At 38.6% G+C, this 15,746-nt stretch overlaps 1 protein-coding gene across 2 annotated transcripts in view; it reads right to left on the bottom strand.

The window, feature by feature from the left end:
• The window catches only part of LOC131581013 (BMP/retinoic acid-inducible neural-specific protein 3), a 199,728-nt gene that overhangs the window by 61,551 nt on the left and 122,431 nt on the right, over positions 1-15,746 (bottom strand). For both annotated transcript variants that reach the window (XM_058842850.1, XM_058842851.1), the window contains one exon: positions 1,037-1,142. In XM_058842850.1, the coding sequence (XP_058698833.1) occupies positions 1,037-1,142 (106 nt within the window). The remainder of the gene's footprint in view (positions 1-1,036; positions 1,143-15,746) is intronic.

Below are 15,746 nucleotides of genomic sequence, written 5' to 3' on the forward strand. Positions count from 1 at the left end.
CTACCCTGAGATGAAAGGGACCACAGGGATCATCATCCATGATGTTCTTAATATCACCAGCCACCTCACACTGTTTCTCTGAGTGATTTACAAACTCATATAGAGAAACTTAAAACTTGGAAATAATTGTGTGTCTACCTGCAACTGCAAATTAAGAATTGTATTGTTCTATCGTGGCATAGAGCCAGAGGTATACACAAATATACACATAAAAGAGAATTTAGTGGGTTTTTTCTTAGTCATAATTTGCTCATGCTTTATTTTTGTAAATGAAAATAGAAATTATAATAAAATATAATATATATATATAACTTATAAAGTAAAAATTATGAACAGCCCCTCCCATAAAGGGGGACTTTTGAAAAAAATTTATGTCCTAATATGCAAGCTGGGAAATGCTTCAGCTGGAATTTTGAAAAAAAATATTATTTAGAAATGATTACTCTCTTCTTCCATTTGCTTCCTCTTTCTGCTTCTTTCTATTTTTCACTTTTATTCATACACAATTGCTACAATTTTCCTAATGAGTGAGATTTTAACTTTCCAAGTTTTGTTGTTTTGTTGTTTTTTTTTTAAATTCCTGAGAGGAGGAGCCCTTTGACTCCTCCTGTTTTAAATTATTTGAAAGTGTACATCCTGCTCCTCTGGTGACTCCATTAATTTTGTTGGAGCAACTGCATGAGGTGTAAGCTGCTGCTCAGTATGTGCAGAGCAGGCTGAGCACATTAAATGTCACTCCCAGCTTGGCAGAATCTCTGGGAATTCAGGTGTGCCAGTGGATGCTAAATAGGGAGGCAAAATGTTAACAGGGCTATTCAAATTATTTTCTGATGGGTGCAGAAATTGTTTCTATTTGAAAGGCAACACGAGGTACTGACATTTCCCTCACTTTGGCTGGAACACACTTATTACACACACACACACACAAAAAAAAATTAGGAAAATGACCTTTTATGAGGTGGAGGAAAGAAAAAACAAATAGCGTGATAAATGTCACCCCGTTCCAAAGCAAATTAATGAAATTGCACCTACATACCTTGCAACTGAATCTTATTTTCAGGACTCTGAACCAGGACAGAGCTGACAGAATCTAGGTTGTCATAGTTACTGCAGCCGAGAGGACCCGTCCGTGTCTCTGTTACCTGGTGGAAGGGAAGGGAGAAGCACTCACTGGATTATCCAAAGCAAACTCAGGAGATTGTTTCATAAAGTTTCCCCTCTATTTCAGCCAGAAATACATTTTGGTCTTCACTATGGTGAAATAACGATTTAATTGCCAAAAGGATGAGTGTAAATGTTTTAACAGCAGGAAATGCTATTTTTATCACAGAGAATCCTTACAAACACGACACCATTACCAAACTACATAAATACTACAGCAGTATAATGCTAGAATGGTGTAATGCCACACCAACAGTCTAAAGACAATTCATTTTTCAGAGCTGTGGGAATTACAATTAGTTGGCTAAATATTGTTTATAAAGATGAGGACTGTGATTTTCCCTCTGGAAAATTGTGCACATTACAAGTCCTGCTTGAAATAATGGAAAAAGCTTTGACTTTTCCAGTGATTTTTGACTTTTCTAGTGATGATCAGGATTTGGAATTAAAAACACTTTATGAGCATTATTTATAATGGTGGTAGCGGTGGGATGTTTGGGTTTTTTTCATAAGGGAAGGGCCTAAGATTAGTTTAGGCTCAGAATTCTGGGTATTCTATCTGTTGTAATCACCAAATCCATGGCCACAGAAGCAAAACACAGCTACATTTATCAAAACAGAACCTCCACAAGCAGAGCTCTGGCTTAACAGTGAAGGTTTGTCTTTGGGATAGAGAGGTTGTTTATATCATGGAATCATTAAGGACAGAAAAGCCCTTTCAGATCTTCAAGTTCAAACATTAACCCAGCACTTCCAGATACACCACTAACCCATGTCCTAAGCACCACATCATGGTTTTTGAACACTTCAAAACAGTGTTCAAAAACCGTGGGAGCACTGCTTCCACCACTGTCCTGGGCAACTGATTGTCCATCTATTCTGTGAATTAATTTTTTCCTTATATCCACCCTAAATGTCTATCCCTGGCACAACTTGGTGAGTAAACACATTTAAATAAAAGAGAAAAAAATGTTAGTGATTTATATGCTTCCTGGAATATTATATATTATTCTTAAGTGTCAATGAAGTAATTTAAAAGGCCAATTTCTTTTTAAAATGAGAAGTACAACCTATCCCTTCATCATGCACCTCTATTTTTCAGCCACTCTGCTGGTACTTTCTACTTCTCTTACTTTGACTGTTTCAGAAACTGTGGCCAGGTTTACCCTTATTTGGGATCTGCCTCAGTTTTGAATGCAACTGCTTCTATTTTCTATTTTCTATTACTTCAGGTATCATATTCAGCTCCAGATCTCCTGGAGAATAAGCCTAAATTACAGGGTCAGGGTGCAGATTTCCAAAATCCAGACATGCCCTGAGCCATGCAAGCAGTCATGATGTGAGTTGTAAAGAGCAGAAGGGAGAAGGCATTTGAGCAGCCTGATTTGATGGGAATATGAAGGTTTGCTGATATAAACCCTGATTTTTCATGTTGCTGGGGGTTGCCCACAGCCTGTGGGTGGCTGCAGCTGGCTCATGATGTTCTTGAACCGCTGAGATCTCACATTCCTCTTGCCCTTTTGCAAAGAATTGATGAGATTTCCTGTCATTCCAAGCTCCTGGCACTTTTCCATTAATTTGAGGCAGAGTTCCTGTGGGGAATCAGAACTGGCCTCCACCAAACCTGTGAGCAGAGCTCGAGATGCACCAGGAAATGGGACCAAGCCAGGCTGTGTCCTCTCTGCACAAATTTGGAAACCTTTAATATTTATGATAGGAGCTGATTTGCCATGGTTTGTGGCTAATCATCTTGAGCCAGCACAAAGACTCTTGCAGGGGGATAAGATTTGGATTGGATGTGGCTGGAATGGCAATTGTGATTTACCTGTGATCCTTCAGTTCTCTGCCAACAACTAGTCTAAAATTCCATTCTAAAATATGATTTTTTAGAAGTACCCCCAGTCCATATATAGAATCTTAATCTCTTTATACAATAACAGTGAGTGTCACCTAGATTAAATAAGAGAAATAGCCAGGAGACAAAAAAATAGACACGTAAACGTTGTAATTAATTTTTGCCTTACTCTGACATATTACTCTCAGCATTTATCTATGCAATTCTTTATTTAATGATCCATTTATTTTAGTTTTCATTTGCATATTATTATTATGATGATTTTCAAGCATTTCTCTATAAGGCAATGCAGCTTCATAAAGTTATATGGAATGTATAAATTACAAAGCAAATATTACAGTTCCTATCCATTTTTATTACTCTTTTATGCCCCCTGAAATCACACAAGAAGGAAGGGTGGTAAGTAGCTTTGTAGTTATTGTGCCCCTTTCATATTTCTCCACTCTTATCCAAATTATGCCAGACATAGGTAGAGACTACCACTGTTTTGAGTGATTGCATCTATAAATACCTTGATTCAGAAGAAAATTATATAGGGCAGTTTTGATATGATTTACAGACAATCATTGCAGTGAGTTAATTAATAATAATAATAATAGTGATAGACAATGCTCTATAAATACATCAATAAATAAGGCCGCTTTCTAAATGTTAATTTTCAATTCCAATCTATATATTTATATTATTCATTTTTTTACTTTTCCAGGTACATTCATACCCTCTGTCAGCTGCCTTGCTCTGGTACTCTTATCTTCTGCATAGAAAACACATTGCAAGAAGAAATTCAAAATGAATAGTCTCAGTATGTAAAAAAGAAATGCTAAAGAATATAAAAATCATCCAACCTTCAACTTTTGACGGATAACAATTCTAGTCAGAGATCAAAGCTGTGCAGTTACATATGCTTTTGTATCCTCTACACAAATCCTACTCCACAAGGATTGTAAACCAGAAAAAATTGTGAGCAACTGATAAATGAAAGCCTCAAATTTCTATCAAATTGAGATCAAATGAAAGGATTTGATTTTCCTAAATTATACAGTTACAGACTGGTTTGGGTTGGAAGGGACTTTAAAGAATATCTAAAGAATATCCAACCCCTGCCACAGGGACACTTCCACCAGACCAAGCTGATCCAATCTCCATCCAACCTTGAAAGCCTTCCACCTTTTGGGGTAAGTTGGGTGATAAAAAGGCAGACTAGAGAAGAAGAAAAAAAAATTTGAAAGGATAAAAAATACATTAATTCTTGTATTAATCTTGTATTAATAAATATTATATTAATACAATATTAAGTTTGAGCCAAATGTTACTGATGATTTTACTTTTTTTGTTTCGACAACAATAGGAATGAAATTGGAAAGGCAATGGCACGTCTTTAATTATCTCCCAAGCAGAGAAGTGTGACTTTGTTCAGTCCCAAGATCACAGCTGAAAACTGTGTTTTGTCAGAAAGTGCAAGAAAAAAGATGAACCAAAAAGAGGAGAGGGACAGGTAATGAAATGCAAATTATGCTGAGATGTGGCATGGTCCAGAAGTGGCTGACATCGTGCAAAGAGCACCAGAACCTCACGTTTGTTTTGCAAGACCTACAGCTCACAAAAAACATTAACACACAGAGCAAAGCACCACAGAACAAAGTTATTAAATAACCAAAACCCCCCTAAGAACCAGTAAAAAACACCTGTGAAATCATCTGACACGCAGCAGGCAGGATGTTCTCCAGTGCCTTGTTTTCAGAGATTATCACAGAGCAGGTGTCCCTGAGCAACAGAGTTTTCAGTTCCCAGAAATAAACTCTAACATTTGGCATTAATGAGACAAATGCCTACAGTTTTCAGTCAGTTAAATCTCATAACCATGGTGATAATGACCCGATTATAAGTGCACTGAGAACATACCTCCTAGCACTTAAGCATGGCTGAATTCTTGTGATATCAGTGGGTAGTATTTCCCTGGGAAACAGCCTGCTTTTTTTTGTCCATGATAATTAAGCCTATAGAAGGCTTTCCTAATAAAAGGGAAATACATTTCTGCAGAGATTTTGCTCCTGGTGTGTCCTTTTAAGTGCACGTAGCTAATATTCCTAACGAAGTGCCCATGCAGAGGTGGTGTGTGCCTCGCATAAAGGACTGTCCTCTTCAGCAGGACTCTTTAAAAATGGATTTGGCTTCTAAGGAGGAGAACTGAGCCAGCACAAAGGAGGATGAGGCAATGCTGGCCACTGCAGAACAGATAGCTGCGCTCACATTCACATAAACCTCTTTAATACCTAAAACATTCAAATGAGGATTTAGAGCAAACTCCTCGTACCTGCAAGGGAGCCAGGTCTGTTCTGAGTGCTTGTGCTGACAGAAGGTGGGGGAAAAGCGTGGAACAGGGAGAAACCTGAAGGCTTTGGTGTTGTCCTGAGTAGCATGATGGTGGTGCTGGGCTGATGGCTGTGTCTGCTCATCTCTGAGGTCTTCTCCAGCCGTGATGCTGCTGATTCCACCACTCTCCCACCAACCTCACCTTCAGGCCTTGTCCTGCAGCCCCTGCTCCCACCCCTTGTAGCCCATTCTGCAGTCAGTGCTCATTTCACCTTAAATAAAGAGTTGATCAAATAAATAGGCCCTAAATGTCCTTTCTATTTCGATGTGGATCTCCTGCCAACTCTCTTCTTTCTTTTCCTCCCCCCAGGCTTGACAGTTTTTCACAGAAGCACCTTTATTCCAGTACTTCCCTTTGCCACACAATAGCTGCTGCTCCACTGCCCTATTTTTGTCATTGAACATGCTAAAAAACTCCTGCTAATGAGTCTGCAATTACAAATAAATCAAATTTTCTGAGTGTTCCAAGCGCTGATACTTGACACACTATGGGCTAGACGAACATTTCTGAAGGAGGTACAGGCAAACCAGAAGCATTCACAATGTCAGGGGTTGGATTCATGTTTTCAATATGATTTTTGTAGTTGCTAGGAATTTAAAACAATACCTCAAAGGCATGACATATTTGCAACAGATTTTCTGGCAGCATAGAACTGACACTTTAATGTGAAGAGCCCCCTAACTCAGGAGACCTGGAAACACTCCCATCGTATTTTTCTGTCATCTGTAAAATGGGAGACGAACAATAAACTTGATTTTTCTGCAGAAGAGATAATTGCAAAATTTCCATTAACTTCATTAGAAGGGAAATAGGGACTTCTTTTAAGTTTCTGGGCAAGGAGACGACTTTGAATTTTCCTGAATGCAGCACTAAAGCTTCCCAAGAGATCAGACTAATCCTTCCATTCGCGCTTCTTTGTTTCTACACTCCCAGGAATTTACTGTGAACCAGATTTTTACCTTAAAATAACAAGGAAATTGAAATGTATTCTCCTTACATAAACCATTATGCACCTCAGAAATCAGAATATTTCAGGAGCTGGAGATGAACTCACACTATTTGGATTCTGCTCTGTTACATCTGCTGAAAATGCTACGATTTTTTAAGGCTGCTATGATTTTTTTCAGGTCTGTCTGATAGGGAACAATCCCCTCTCTGCTCAAGTCTATTCCCCGCTATCTCAGGGAGCAATATATTGTCTGTAAATTCCAGGAGAATCCACAAGAATATTGGAACCAGTCTGGCAGCACTGACAGCTCTGGCGTCACAGCCACAATTTTCCCTTTTCAAGGACATTTTAAATCCTGTCAGATGCCACATTCCCGTGCAACCTTCTGGATTGCAACAGGGAAGTTTGCAGGAAATGAGGCTGCTGGAAAACCAGTCAGGGCAGCAGTGCCAGAGCCTTTATTTCCTGCATTTTCTGGAATCAAAAGTGCATCAGCCTCATACAGAGAATAAGGACAGGCATTATCTCCAACAGAACAGGTTATCTCTTTTAATTAATCTTGAAGAGATGACAGTGAAGTTCTCTTACAGAGAAATAATAGAGTTAGCAAAAAATGTAATAAAAATGGAAGATTTTGTTTCAGTCTCCATTTAGCTACTTCTGCTTGCCCATATCTTACTTAAATTAACACTAATATTATTTTTTCTCAGCTTTTATTGCCTAAAGAGACAGCTGAGCAACAAACAGTAAATGAAACCTATATATTTGGTTTAAAAGATAAAATTAGAAACAGAGGGAACAGCACAGATACAAATTAAAATAATATTTCACTTTCATAAAAATCTCAAGGCATCTGCAGAAACCAAAACCAAAGATGCCTACTTAAGAAAAACCCAATTCTCAACTTTCCATCCTTTTCCAAACATCATTCCATTACTATCTAAAGGACAAAAGAAATTTGGGGGCTCATACTGCACAGGTTAAATGTCTTCTTACATTTAACCCAACTGCAAAATCCCATGCAGGGACTTCCCAAGAGTATTGGGCACAGGATTTGTTTCATGGACCAGCTCCTATAGGCAATGCTGAGGCCGCTGGGATTTTTCACTGTGTCCCCATTAGTTTCTAGAAGAAAGAATGATTTGCCTATTTATAAGACTCACAGATACTATTAGTCATAACAATACAGCAGTTGAATGGAATTTTTTTATTTTATTTTTTTTTTAATGTTGGGAAAGTATGAAGAAAAAATATAGTCCTTCCTAAATCAGGATAAAAAGTTAAAATGTTCCTTTTCTTTTTGAGGAAAAAGATCCTCTTGATGAATATAAACAATTGTTTTTAGATCATTTGGGAGCATTATACCTTTAATGTGTTCAGTTTTTAGATCTTGTAAATACTATTTTTCAAAAAAAAAAATTTAAAAACCCCAAACTGGTGCCAAAGAAAAAATATGACAGGTTAACATTAGGTCCTAAAAAGAACATGAAAGGCATTTAAAGTCTTGAAGCTTAAAAATCAAAATGATAAGGGCAGGTTAATTAAGAACACGATTTTCCATAGAGATTTTACCTTCGATTATCCATTTCTATGCAATTCTAAAACTTAGTTGCAATACTCTTTTCAGCAACATCTCTAACAATTCAGTCATTTAAGCTGTTTCCAGGTCTTCTATTTCCTGCCCAGAAACTCCTGGGTTATTTGTGTTGTCCGTGGCACTCCAGCTCAGAACACCCTGCACCTCATCTGCAGCAGGACATTTTTCATGTCCATTTTATTTTGCCATCAAACTCCCCCTCCTGGGGTTGTCATCCCAAGCTCTCACAAAGAATCACATTAGTGTCCATAACATGGGTGTCTGCCTGGCTCACAGAGATGTGTGCAGGGATTTATTTTTAGGTTATATTCTCATTACTTCCCACCCATTTATTCCCTCTGGTAAATGACTGTAACACATTTGCCCTTTCTGTCTCATTGGCGCGGCCAACTCTAAATTCACACTTTTGCTAAACTCTTGTTTTGTGCAACTGGTTTTTAACATGTTTTCCTGCTTCTTTGCAAACCTACCTGCAGACTAGGCAGCTACAACTGATCCATCATTTAATCTTTAAATCCCTATCAGTTGTTCAAGCTAAAGGGAATTTCCCTTTGCTGAATTTGTGTTAGAGAAGGAAAGCGACTTAATACTGAAGCGTTAAAGTTCATTTCATATGGCTGCTTCACTTGTATGGAAAGTTCTGTCTGAGAACACAATGAGTCTCAATATTGTTATTTCATGAACTAAACTAGAAGAGATATTTTAATGTACAGAAGACTGCTCTTAGAATTAGGCTCTGAGGGCAGCATTACCCAGACTGACTGCTGAGCCCAGCTGGAAAATCCTTCACATCATCCTGATTCATGGGAATAGAAAGACCTATCAAATACCAACGTTTGTTCATTAAAACATACATATCCTACTATGGGTAGGAAAAAAAATATTTAGAATATAGAATATAGGATCTTTTCCAAGGGGTTTTATTCATTCCTTTCTGGTCCTTACATAGATGAGCCAATGGCAAGGGCAAAGAATGATGTATCATAAGGTTCTTCCATCAAAAAAAAAAAAACAAAACAGAAAAAGAGAGAGCCAGAGTTCGTGTGAGCACAAGAATCTAGGGAAGGAGGGAAGCTCAGAAGGAAAAAAAAGGAAACCTATGAAAAAAAGCAGCACTTATTATCAGGACTGTGGAGCCCTGTGGAAGTGAAAGGACTTCGTTCTGCTCAGAATTGAAAGAAACTCAACCACCTGCAGGTTTTGATTTGTTTCTGTGCAGATGACCATGTGAGATAGGACATTCCTAGGTATGTACATGTCCAGCTCCTTTCACGGTATGGTAGGTGAAAAACTCTTTTGACAAGAGTTGTTTTCTCAATTAAAGGATTTTTACACATAAATATCTGAATTAAATTCAGATATGCCACTGTATATTTTCTTTATGCCCTTTTGCTTATCAGAATGTTTATCTCAAATGTATGCACAATTATTTCTGAGCCGTTGCACAGTGGTGTCAGGGTAGAACTCTCAGGACACACACCACAGACTTGTCAGTTTGGGATGTTTGCATCAAGGAAGGACAGATCTTCCCCAGTGTAAACCAATACCAAAGAAAAGCAGACCAACACATTTTATTTATGCCTGAAGGAACAGGGGCTATTTATTTCTGACATTGGCTCAGTATTCTCGTGAATCTTGTGTTTCAAATGGAGAACTGGAGGAAGAACAAACTCTACTTAAGCAGGCTAAAACATGACAGGAAAATATTTTAATGGTCCTCTTCAAACCATTTTCTCTTTTCATCAAGGCTTTATCATCACCTAATTTTACACATTAGGAATTTCATGAAAAGCTGAAGAAAAAACATGGAATGATTTTTCATTTGCAAGAGTCTAGATACACTTGGAGAAGATAAAATTAAATTTCTTTGCAAATTTATGTATTATTTGGGAGACTCCCATATCCTCCATTTGGTGCAATTATTAAAAAGTTGGGAAATTATGAACTATTATAACCATGACACAAAAGGGCCTTTTTGCTATATCTTTTCCCATTACTTTTAATAAAATTCAAAGGAAGAATACCCAAAGCCCATGAAATGTAATAGCTATTCCCTGAGAATTAAAGGGTTAAATTGAGCTGTCCAGGGAGAGATAATTAATTACAGTTTGATAAATTGGGAGGATGGTAGTTGAGGCTGACTTGTGGAAACCCTGATCTCAACATGAGTGAGAGGAAACTTCCTGACGCCAGTGGCATTTATTCCTTGCATAAGGTCAGAACCTCACCATGAAAAATCAGGGTCACTTTTTTATTTTGCCCACTGGATTCTGCCACAAAGGCTGTAGAACTGTGGTGAAGCTTCCAACCTTTCAGGCATTAAAGATCTGAAAATAGTGATCACTCCGTAGTGCAGAAAGTCTCCTGAATAAATAATGAAACCTTTCTTAAACCCAGCTCTGCTTCAGCATGTAGAGGCATTATATGCATTATCTTGTAAGAAATTAAATTACAGTTTTGCTGTCAGACATGCAAATGCTGCTGAAGCTCCGTGAGAAGGTCTACAAGGTAAAAATAACAGTAAAGTGCAGAATTCAGCAATGATATAACTCTCAGTGCCAGTTATCTGTGAAAGATTTCCACACAAGGGATAATTTTTCACACTAAATTAATAGATCAAAGGGAATGATTGCAGATTGAATCATAAACCATAATAACAAAACATGAGAAAAGGTATTATAGCCAAGAATTACCTAGGAAAAATAATATGAAAATGGAAAACCTTCCACAGCCTTTTATTATGCTCTAAGCTGGTTTCTTCTGATGCAGAGTCTCTATTCGTCTGAGATACTCTTCCTAATCTGACCTCTGTGTTCATACAAGCTGTTGATACATGCTATCTCCTATTTCTGAGAGCTCAAAGGCAGGGAAATGTTCTGTGAATTTTTTAGTCCTTGCTTGACATTCTCTGACCTGCTGGCAAGCAGTAGCTGCCAATTAGAGGGTGGAGGACAGGCCGAGGGCTGAAGTTTCCCAACCCATACACAAGCCAGCCAGAATAAAGATCAAATTTAAATCTGTACAAAAACCTTAGTGCCTCCAAATTCCTGCTGGAATGCTCTGTCTAACTGCAATGTTCAATATGTTCACTGTGGAGCTCTCAATACTAAAACCCTTCTCCATCTTCTGGGTTTATTTACTTTAGTTTCTTTTTTTTTTTTTTCAGGAGGGAAAAAAAAGATGGTATGGAACATTTAAAGAACCGTAGTGTGAATTGTTTATAGGTTTTTGACAACTGTGATGGCAAGTGTTGTATGAGTGCTGTTAAGGTTTCTCGTTTACATATGTATATTTATAGCTTGCTTGGTGTTTGGCAGTCTTTATCTCCCTGTTTGTTTTTTACTCTTCTCTCTTGACTAAACTCATAACTAATAGAAGAGCCCTTCAATTTGTTTTGCTCTATCATGTAATGCATCCTATCCTATTCTGTGGTTGTTTTGTGGTGTTTTGGGGGTTTTTTTATTAAGTGGAGAATAGTTATCCAAAATGCTTATCCAAGCATCTCTATTATGTGCTATTTTATTGTTCTGAAAGCATCTCACGCTGTGCTGCCAACGAGCTGGCGATGCTGTAACTCCTTGCCCTCATTACTGCTCTGCACACACTGCTGCAAAGACAAGGAGAGCATGGCTGCTTCTGGAGGCTGCTGAGACTCGTCTTCAGTGAGTGTGTGGTGCTGCAGCTGCTGTGATGGACCGTGGCAGTGATGCTGCTGAGTGAGAATTGAGGGTGATCAGTGAAATGCTAAACTTCCTGCTCTGGGTTTGGAACCACAGCATCCCAGACTGGTTTGGGTGGGAAGCCCATCCATCCCACCCCTGCCATGGGTAGGGACACCTCCCACTATTCCAGGCTGCTCCAAGCCCTGTCCAACCTGGCCTTGGACACTTCCAGGGATCCAGGGGCAGCCACAGCTTCTCTGGGCACCCTGTACCACGACCTCATCACCCTCACAGGGAACAATTTCATCTCAATATCCCAGCTAACCCTGCACTCCTTCAGCTTAAAGCCATTTTCCCTTCTCCCATCACTGCTTGTCCTTGTCAAAAGTTCCTCTCCAGCCTTCTTGAAAGTCCCCTTTAGATATGTTTTATCCCCCCTCACCTTTTCTCTCACTCTCTGAAATATTGAGGGCCAGATTCTCACAGCAATTGTGCTGTTTTACACCTGCTCAAGAACTGACCTCTATGTTACCTTTCAGAGAAAGCAGCCCTGGAGATTCAGTTTAATTAAAACTCAACTGTCCAAATGAATTAAAGGGTTCTTTTAATATCATCATCTTAAATTCCTCAATAAGATATAGAAAGAGATCCCTAGCCTTTCACCTGGTGTATTCTTAATATTAGTGAACAGTCCATACATAGCAGCCACTATCACTATGGTGAATTTAATCCAAAGATCTCCAACAGTTCCCAATGAAAAAAAAAAGAAAAAGTACAAAACCTCAGGTATTTTTCATTTTTATACTGACACAACTGAAATCCCATCCGGTGCAGCAGAAGATGGTACAGAGACTTCTTAGCTACCTTTGGGCAATGCCCAAAGTCTAATTGCAGGTCCCAGTCCTTCTGGCAAGATAAAATAATAACACAAATTTAAATTTAAAATTCATACCTAGCTATACTAACAGCAGGCTGTGTTTGAAAATCTCTTAATATTGAGTGAGATTTCTAAAGACACCTGCAGAAGTATTCAATTCTCACAGAAATTTTGGGGAAGAAAAACATTTGAGGTCATAATTTCTACGTAATCCCTAACTTTTGACTCCCCCTTGGAGAAATGTCAAGCTTTGGTCTTGTATGAAGGCAGTCTGATCTCCCAGGGTAATGGAGAACTTGGCATTTCATAATGATCCTGAGCAGTACCTGCCCTTGGAAATCTGTCCTGTGGCTTTTCCTTGACATTCCTAAGCCATGTCACCAAACCTACAAAATGGTGAAACCCCATATTTTTTTATAAGAATCAAGAATTCCTGGTTCTTAATTTTGTGGATTGTTACAATTAAATTTACATTTATATTTCATTTCTTCAATGAAATCAAGAAAAAGCTGCTATCACAGGACTTTCCAAAGCAATGTTTCTAATTGTGATTTTATACTTTAAAGTTGTTGCTGGGCAATTTTTTTTTCCCCAGTCTTTACAAGGTTTCACAGCTGTAGTCTTAAATTCTACCCAAAAACTGAATGGATAAAGTGAGGGCAAGAAGGGTTTGAGATCTGGATTTCAAAAGCTTCCAAAAAATTTGCCATTTATACAAAACTGTGCAAACTGTTGAGATTTAGAATTAGCCAGAAATCTGACAAAAGCTGAAGGCTTTATAGTATTTCAGCATTTCTACTTTTGATTATGGCAATTACTTGAATTCACAGAAAAACACATGCAAATAGGAGGTATAACAGAAAAAAAAAAAATAATCAAGCAAGCTTTTTCAGACAAAACAAACCAGAAAAAAATAAGGTCTGTGTTTCAGTCTGAGTTTTGAGTGAGAAATGAATTTCATTACACTTAAGTTTTCCTCTCTAACAGCCCACCATGAGTCACTCACGGGTTAATTATAGATAATCAGATATAGTTACCACCACAATAGAGCCCTGTTCTTTGTAATCTGAACTTCTCAGATAAAACAAAATGTTTAAATCTCTCATAGCGAAGAAAAAAAGTGATTTGGGGAAAGTAAAAAGCAAATTGCACAATAAAATTTAATTGGAATTACAGGGCACGTTCTCAGGGATGTTTATTCTTTCTCACTCAGATGGAATAAATGGGCTGTAAATAGCTGTAAATAGCTGGTGGAAAATTCAATTTATGCATCTGTTCTTCTGTTGCCTCCTGTTCCTTTGTTGCACTGTGGCTGTCCCAGAACTCTTTGGACTCTGCAATAACACCTCTGCTGTACTCACCTGGCCCAGCTCCCACTAAAGGAGGTGTATTTTGGGATGGAGGACGACATCCTCCAAGCTATGGAACAGCCTCACTTCATTAATGGCAATGCCATAACATAACTGTGTTTATAATTTTGCAGAATGCAGTGAGGCTACTCAGTAATATTTAATTTACCGCGCAACCACGGTGGTTTTTATGTGCTCTGCACAACTGTTTGGACTCATTGCAGAAGTTTGTTGGGACAGTGCTGGAATTACAGCTTGTAGCAAGCTGGAATTGTGGTCAGCTGAGAGGAGCACGCCGCTGTCTCCTAGAACTGGGGCTCAGGAAGCAGGGTGAGATCAGGATGTCCTGTCCACTCACAACCACAAAATTCTCTCATGAGCTGCTGGGAGCGTGGCCCCACCACCTGGGCGAGCTCAGCAGGGTCATTTTGCCAGTGGCAGTGACAGGAGATGGGGAAAGAAACGCTGCCTTTATCTGTATTCTGCTGCCTTTATCTGTATTCTGCTCCCACAGCGGGGCAGGGTTTTATTAGACAAGAGCAGAGCACACCCCATCATCCTAATAGGTTATTAATGAGGAGAACCAACAGCCATCCGTGCAGCTGAAGAGAGGTTTTCGAGGGAAAAACGCCTCTAAAATGAGCGTGCCAAGGAAGAGATGTTGGACGTGTCATATTTCAAACACAACAGGCTGTATGTTCATGTAAATGTTATGCAAATGAGACACAGCCCTCAGGCACCTGGTGAGGTTCCAGCAAGGCCCTGGAGGCTCCAAACTGTTGATTTAGCACATGAGCCTCAGCACTTGCACTAAAATGCATGTGCTAAAATCATATTTAAAGAATGCATGTGTCAGGGACTTTGAAATATATTAAATATTGATACAAGCTATGGGCTCTTCCCATGGACATTTTGATTTCCAGTCAGAAAACGTTGCCACGGAATGATGTTACCTCTTTTAATGTGGAATAAGTCTGTGTGATTAATGCAAAGCCTTCTTCAGCAGCAGCAGCCTCAATGCTACTCTTAAGGATAGTTATGTCTTGGGTAGTAGGAAAAAATAGGACAAGAGAGAAATAGGAGAAAAAAAATAACAAGAAAGGACACAGAATTAATGTAGTCATTTGTTTAGTAGATGCATCATGTGTGGATAAAAATTATCCTTTTTTTTAGGAGAAAATCTGCAATTTTTTTTCATAGAAATAGAGAAAAGAAGAGGTGTGAGAGTGATGTACTCTAAACTGAAAAGGGACGCTTATACCAATTTGGGGGAAGAAAAGAAGGAAAACATACCGGCTTTCTTTGTGGGGGGTAGTGTGGTTTTGGACAAAAGTGTATTTGTAATCTCTCTTCTCAAATGTTATTTTAGAGGTGTCCCAGCCACCAAGATAGTTGTCTCTGAGCACTGCAATCGGAAGAAAATGTTGGTGTGCAAGCAGTTGTGCTATTTTTTCCGAACTCCTGATGCAGCTCCAGATTGCCCATAGTCACAGGAAATGTGACAAACAATAAGCCAAATAGCAAAGCAAATTATTCCTGCTCATTCCCAAGCCCAAACTCCAGGAACTTGAGTGGCAGATTTCATTTGTGCACCAGGGTGCTCTGATTTAACTGCAAATGTCAGGGCTTTTGATTTGTGTTTTAAGTCTTTTCTGTTCCATATCATATTTTTGTTTGGTTGGTTTATTCAGATATGCATTCCCAACAGGGTGGTTATGTTCTTCCTAGTAAGAGCATGAGTTATATGAAACATTTTTGATACTCTCAGCTCTCCCTAAAATACAAACAGCTCTTGTTAGTACAGTAGAGTTTAGAATACTGCAAATGAAAAAGCCATCCAAAATTAATAAAAAATGACAGTATTAAACACTAACTAGGTCCTGAACATTATTTTTTGTTGTTGTTGTTGCTAACTAGTCAGT

The sequence above is a fragment of the Poecile atricapillus genome, chromosome 7, assembly GCF_030490865.1.
Source record: "Poecile atricapillus isolate bPoeAtr1 chromosome 7, bPoeAtr1.hap1, whole genome shotgun sequence".
NCBI lineage: Eukaryota > Metazoa > Chordata > Aves > Passeriformes > Paridae > Poecile > Poecile atricapillus.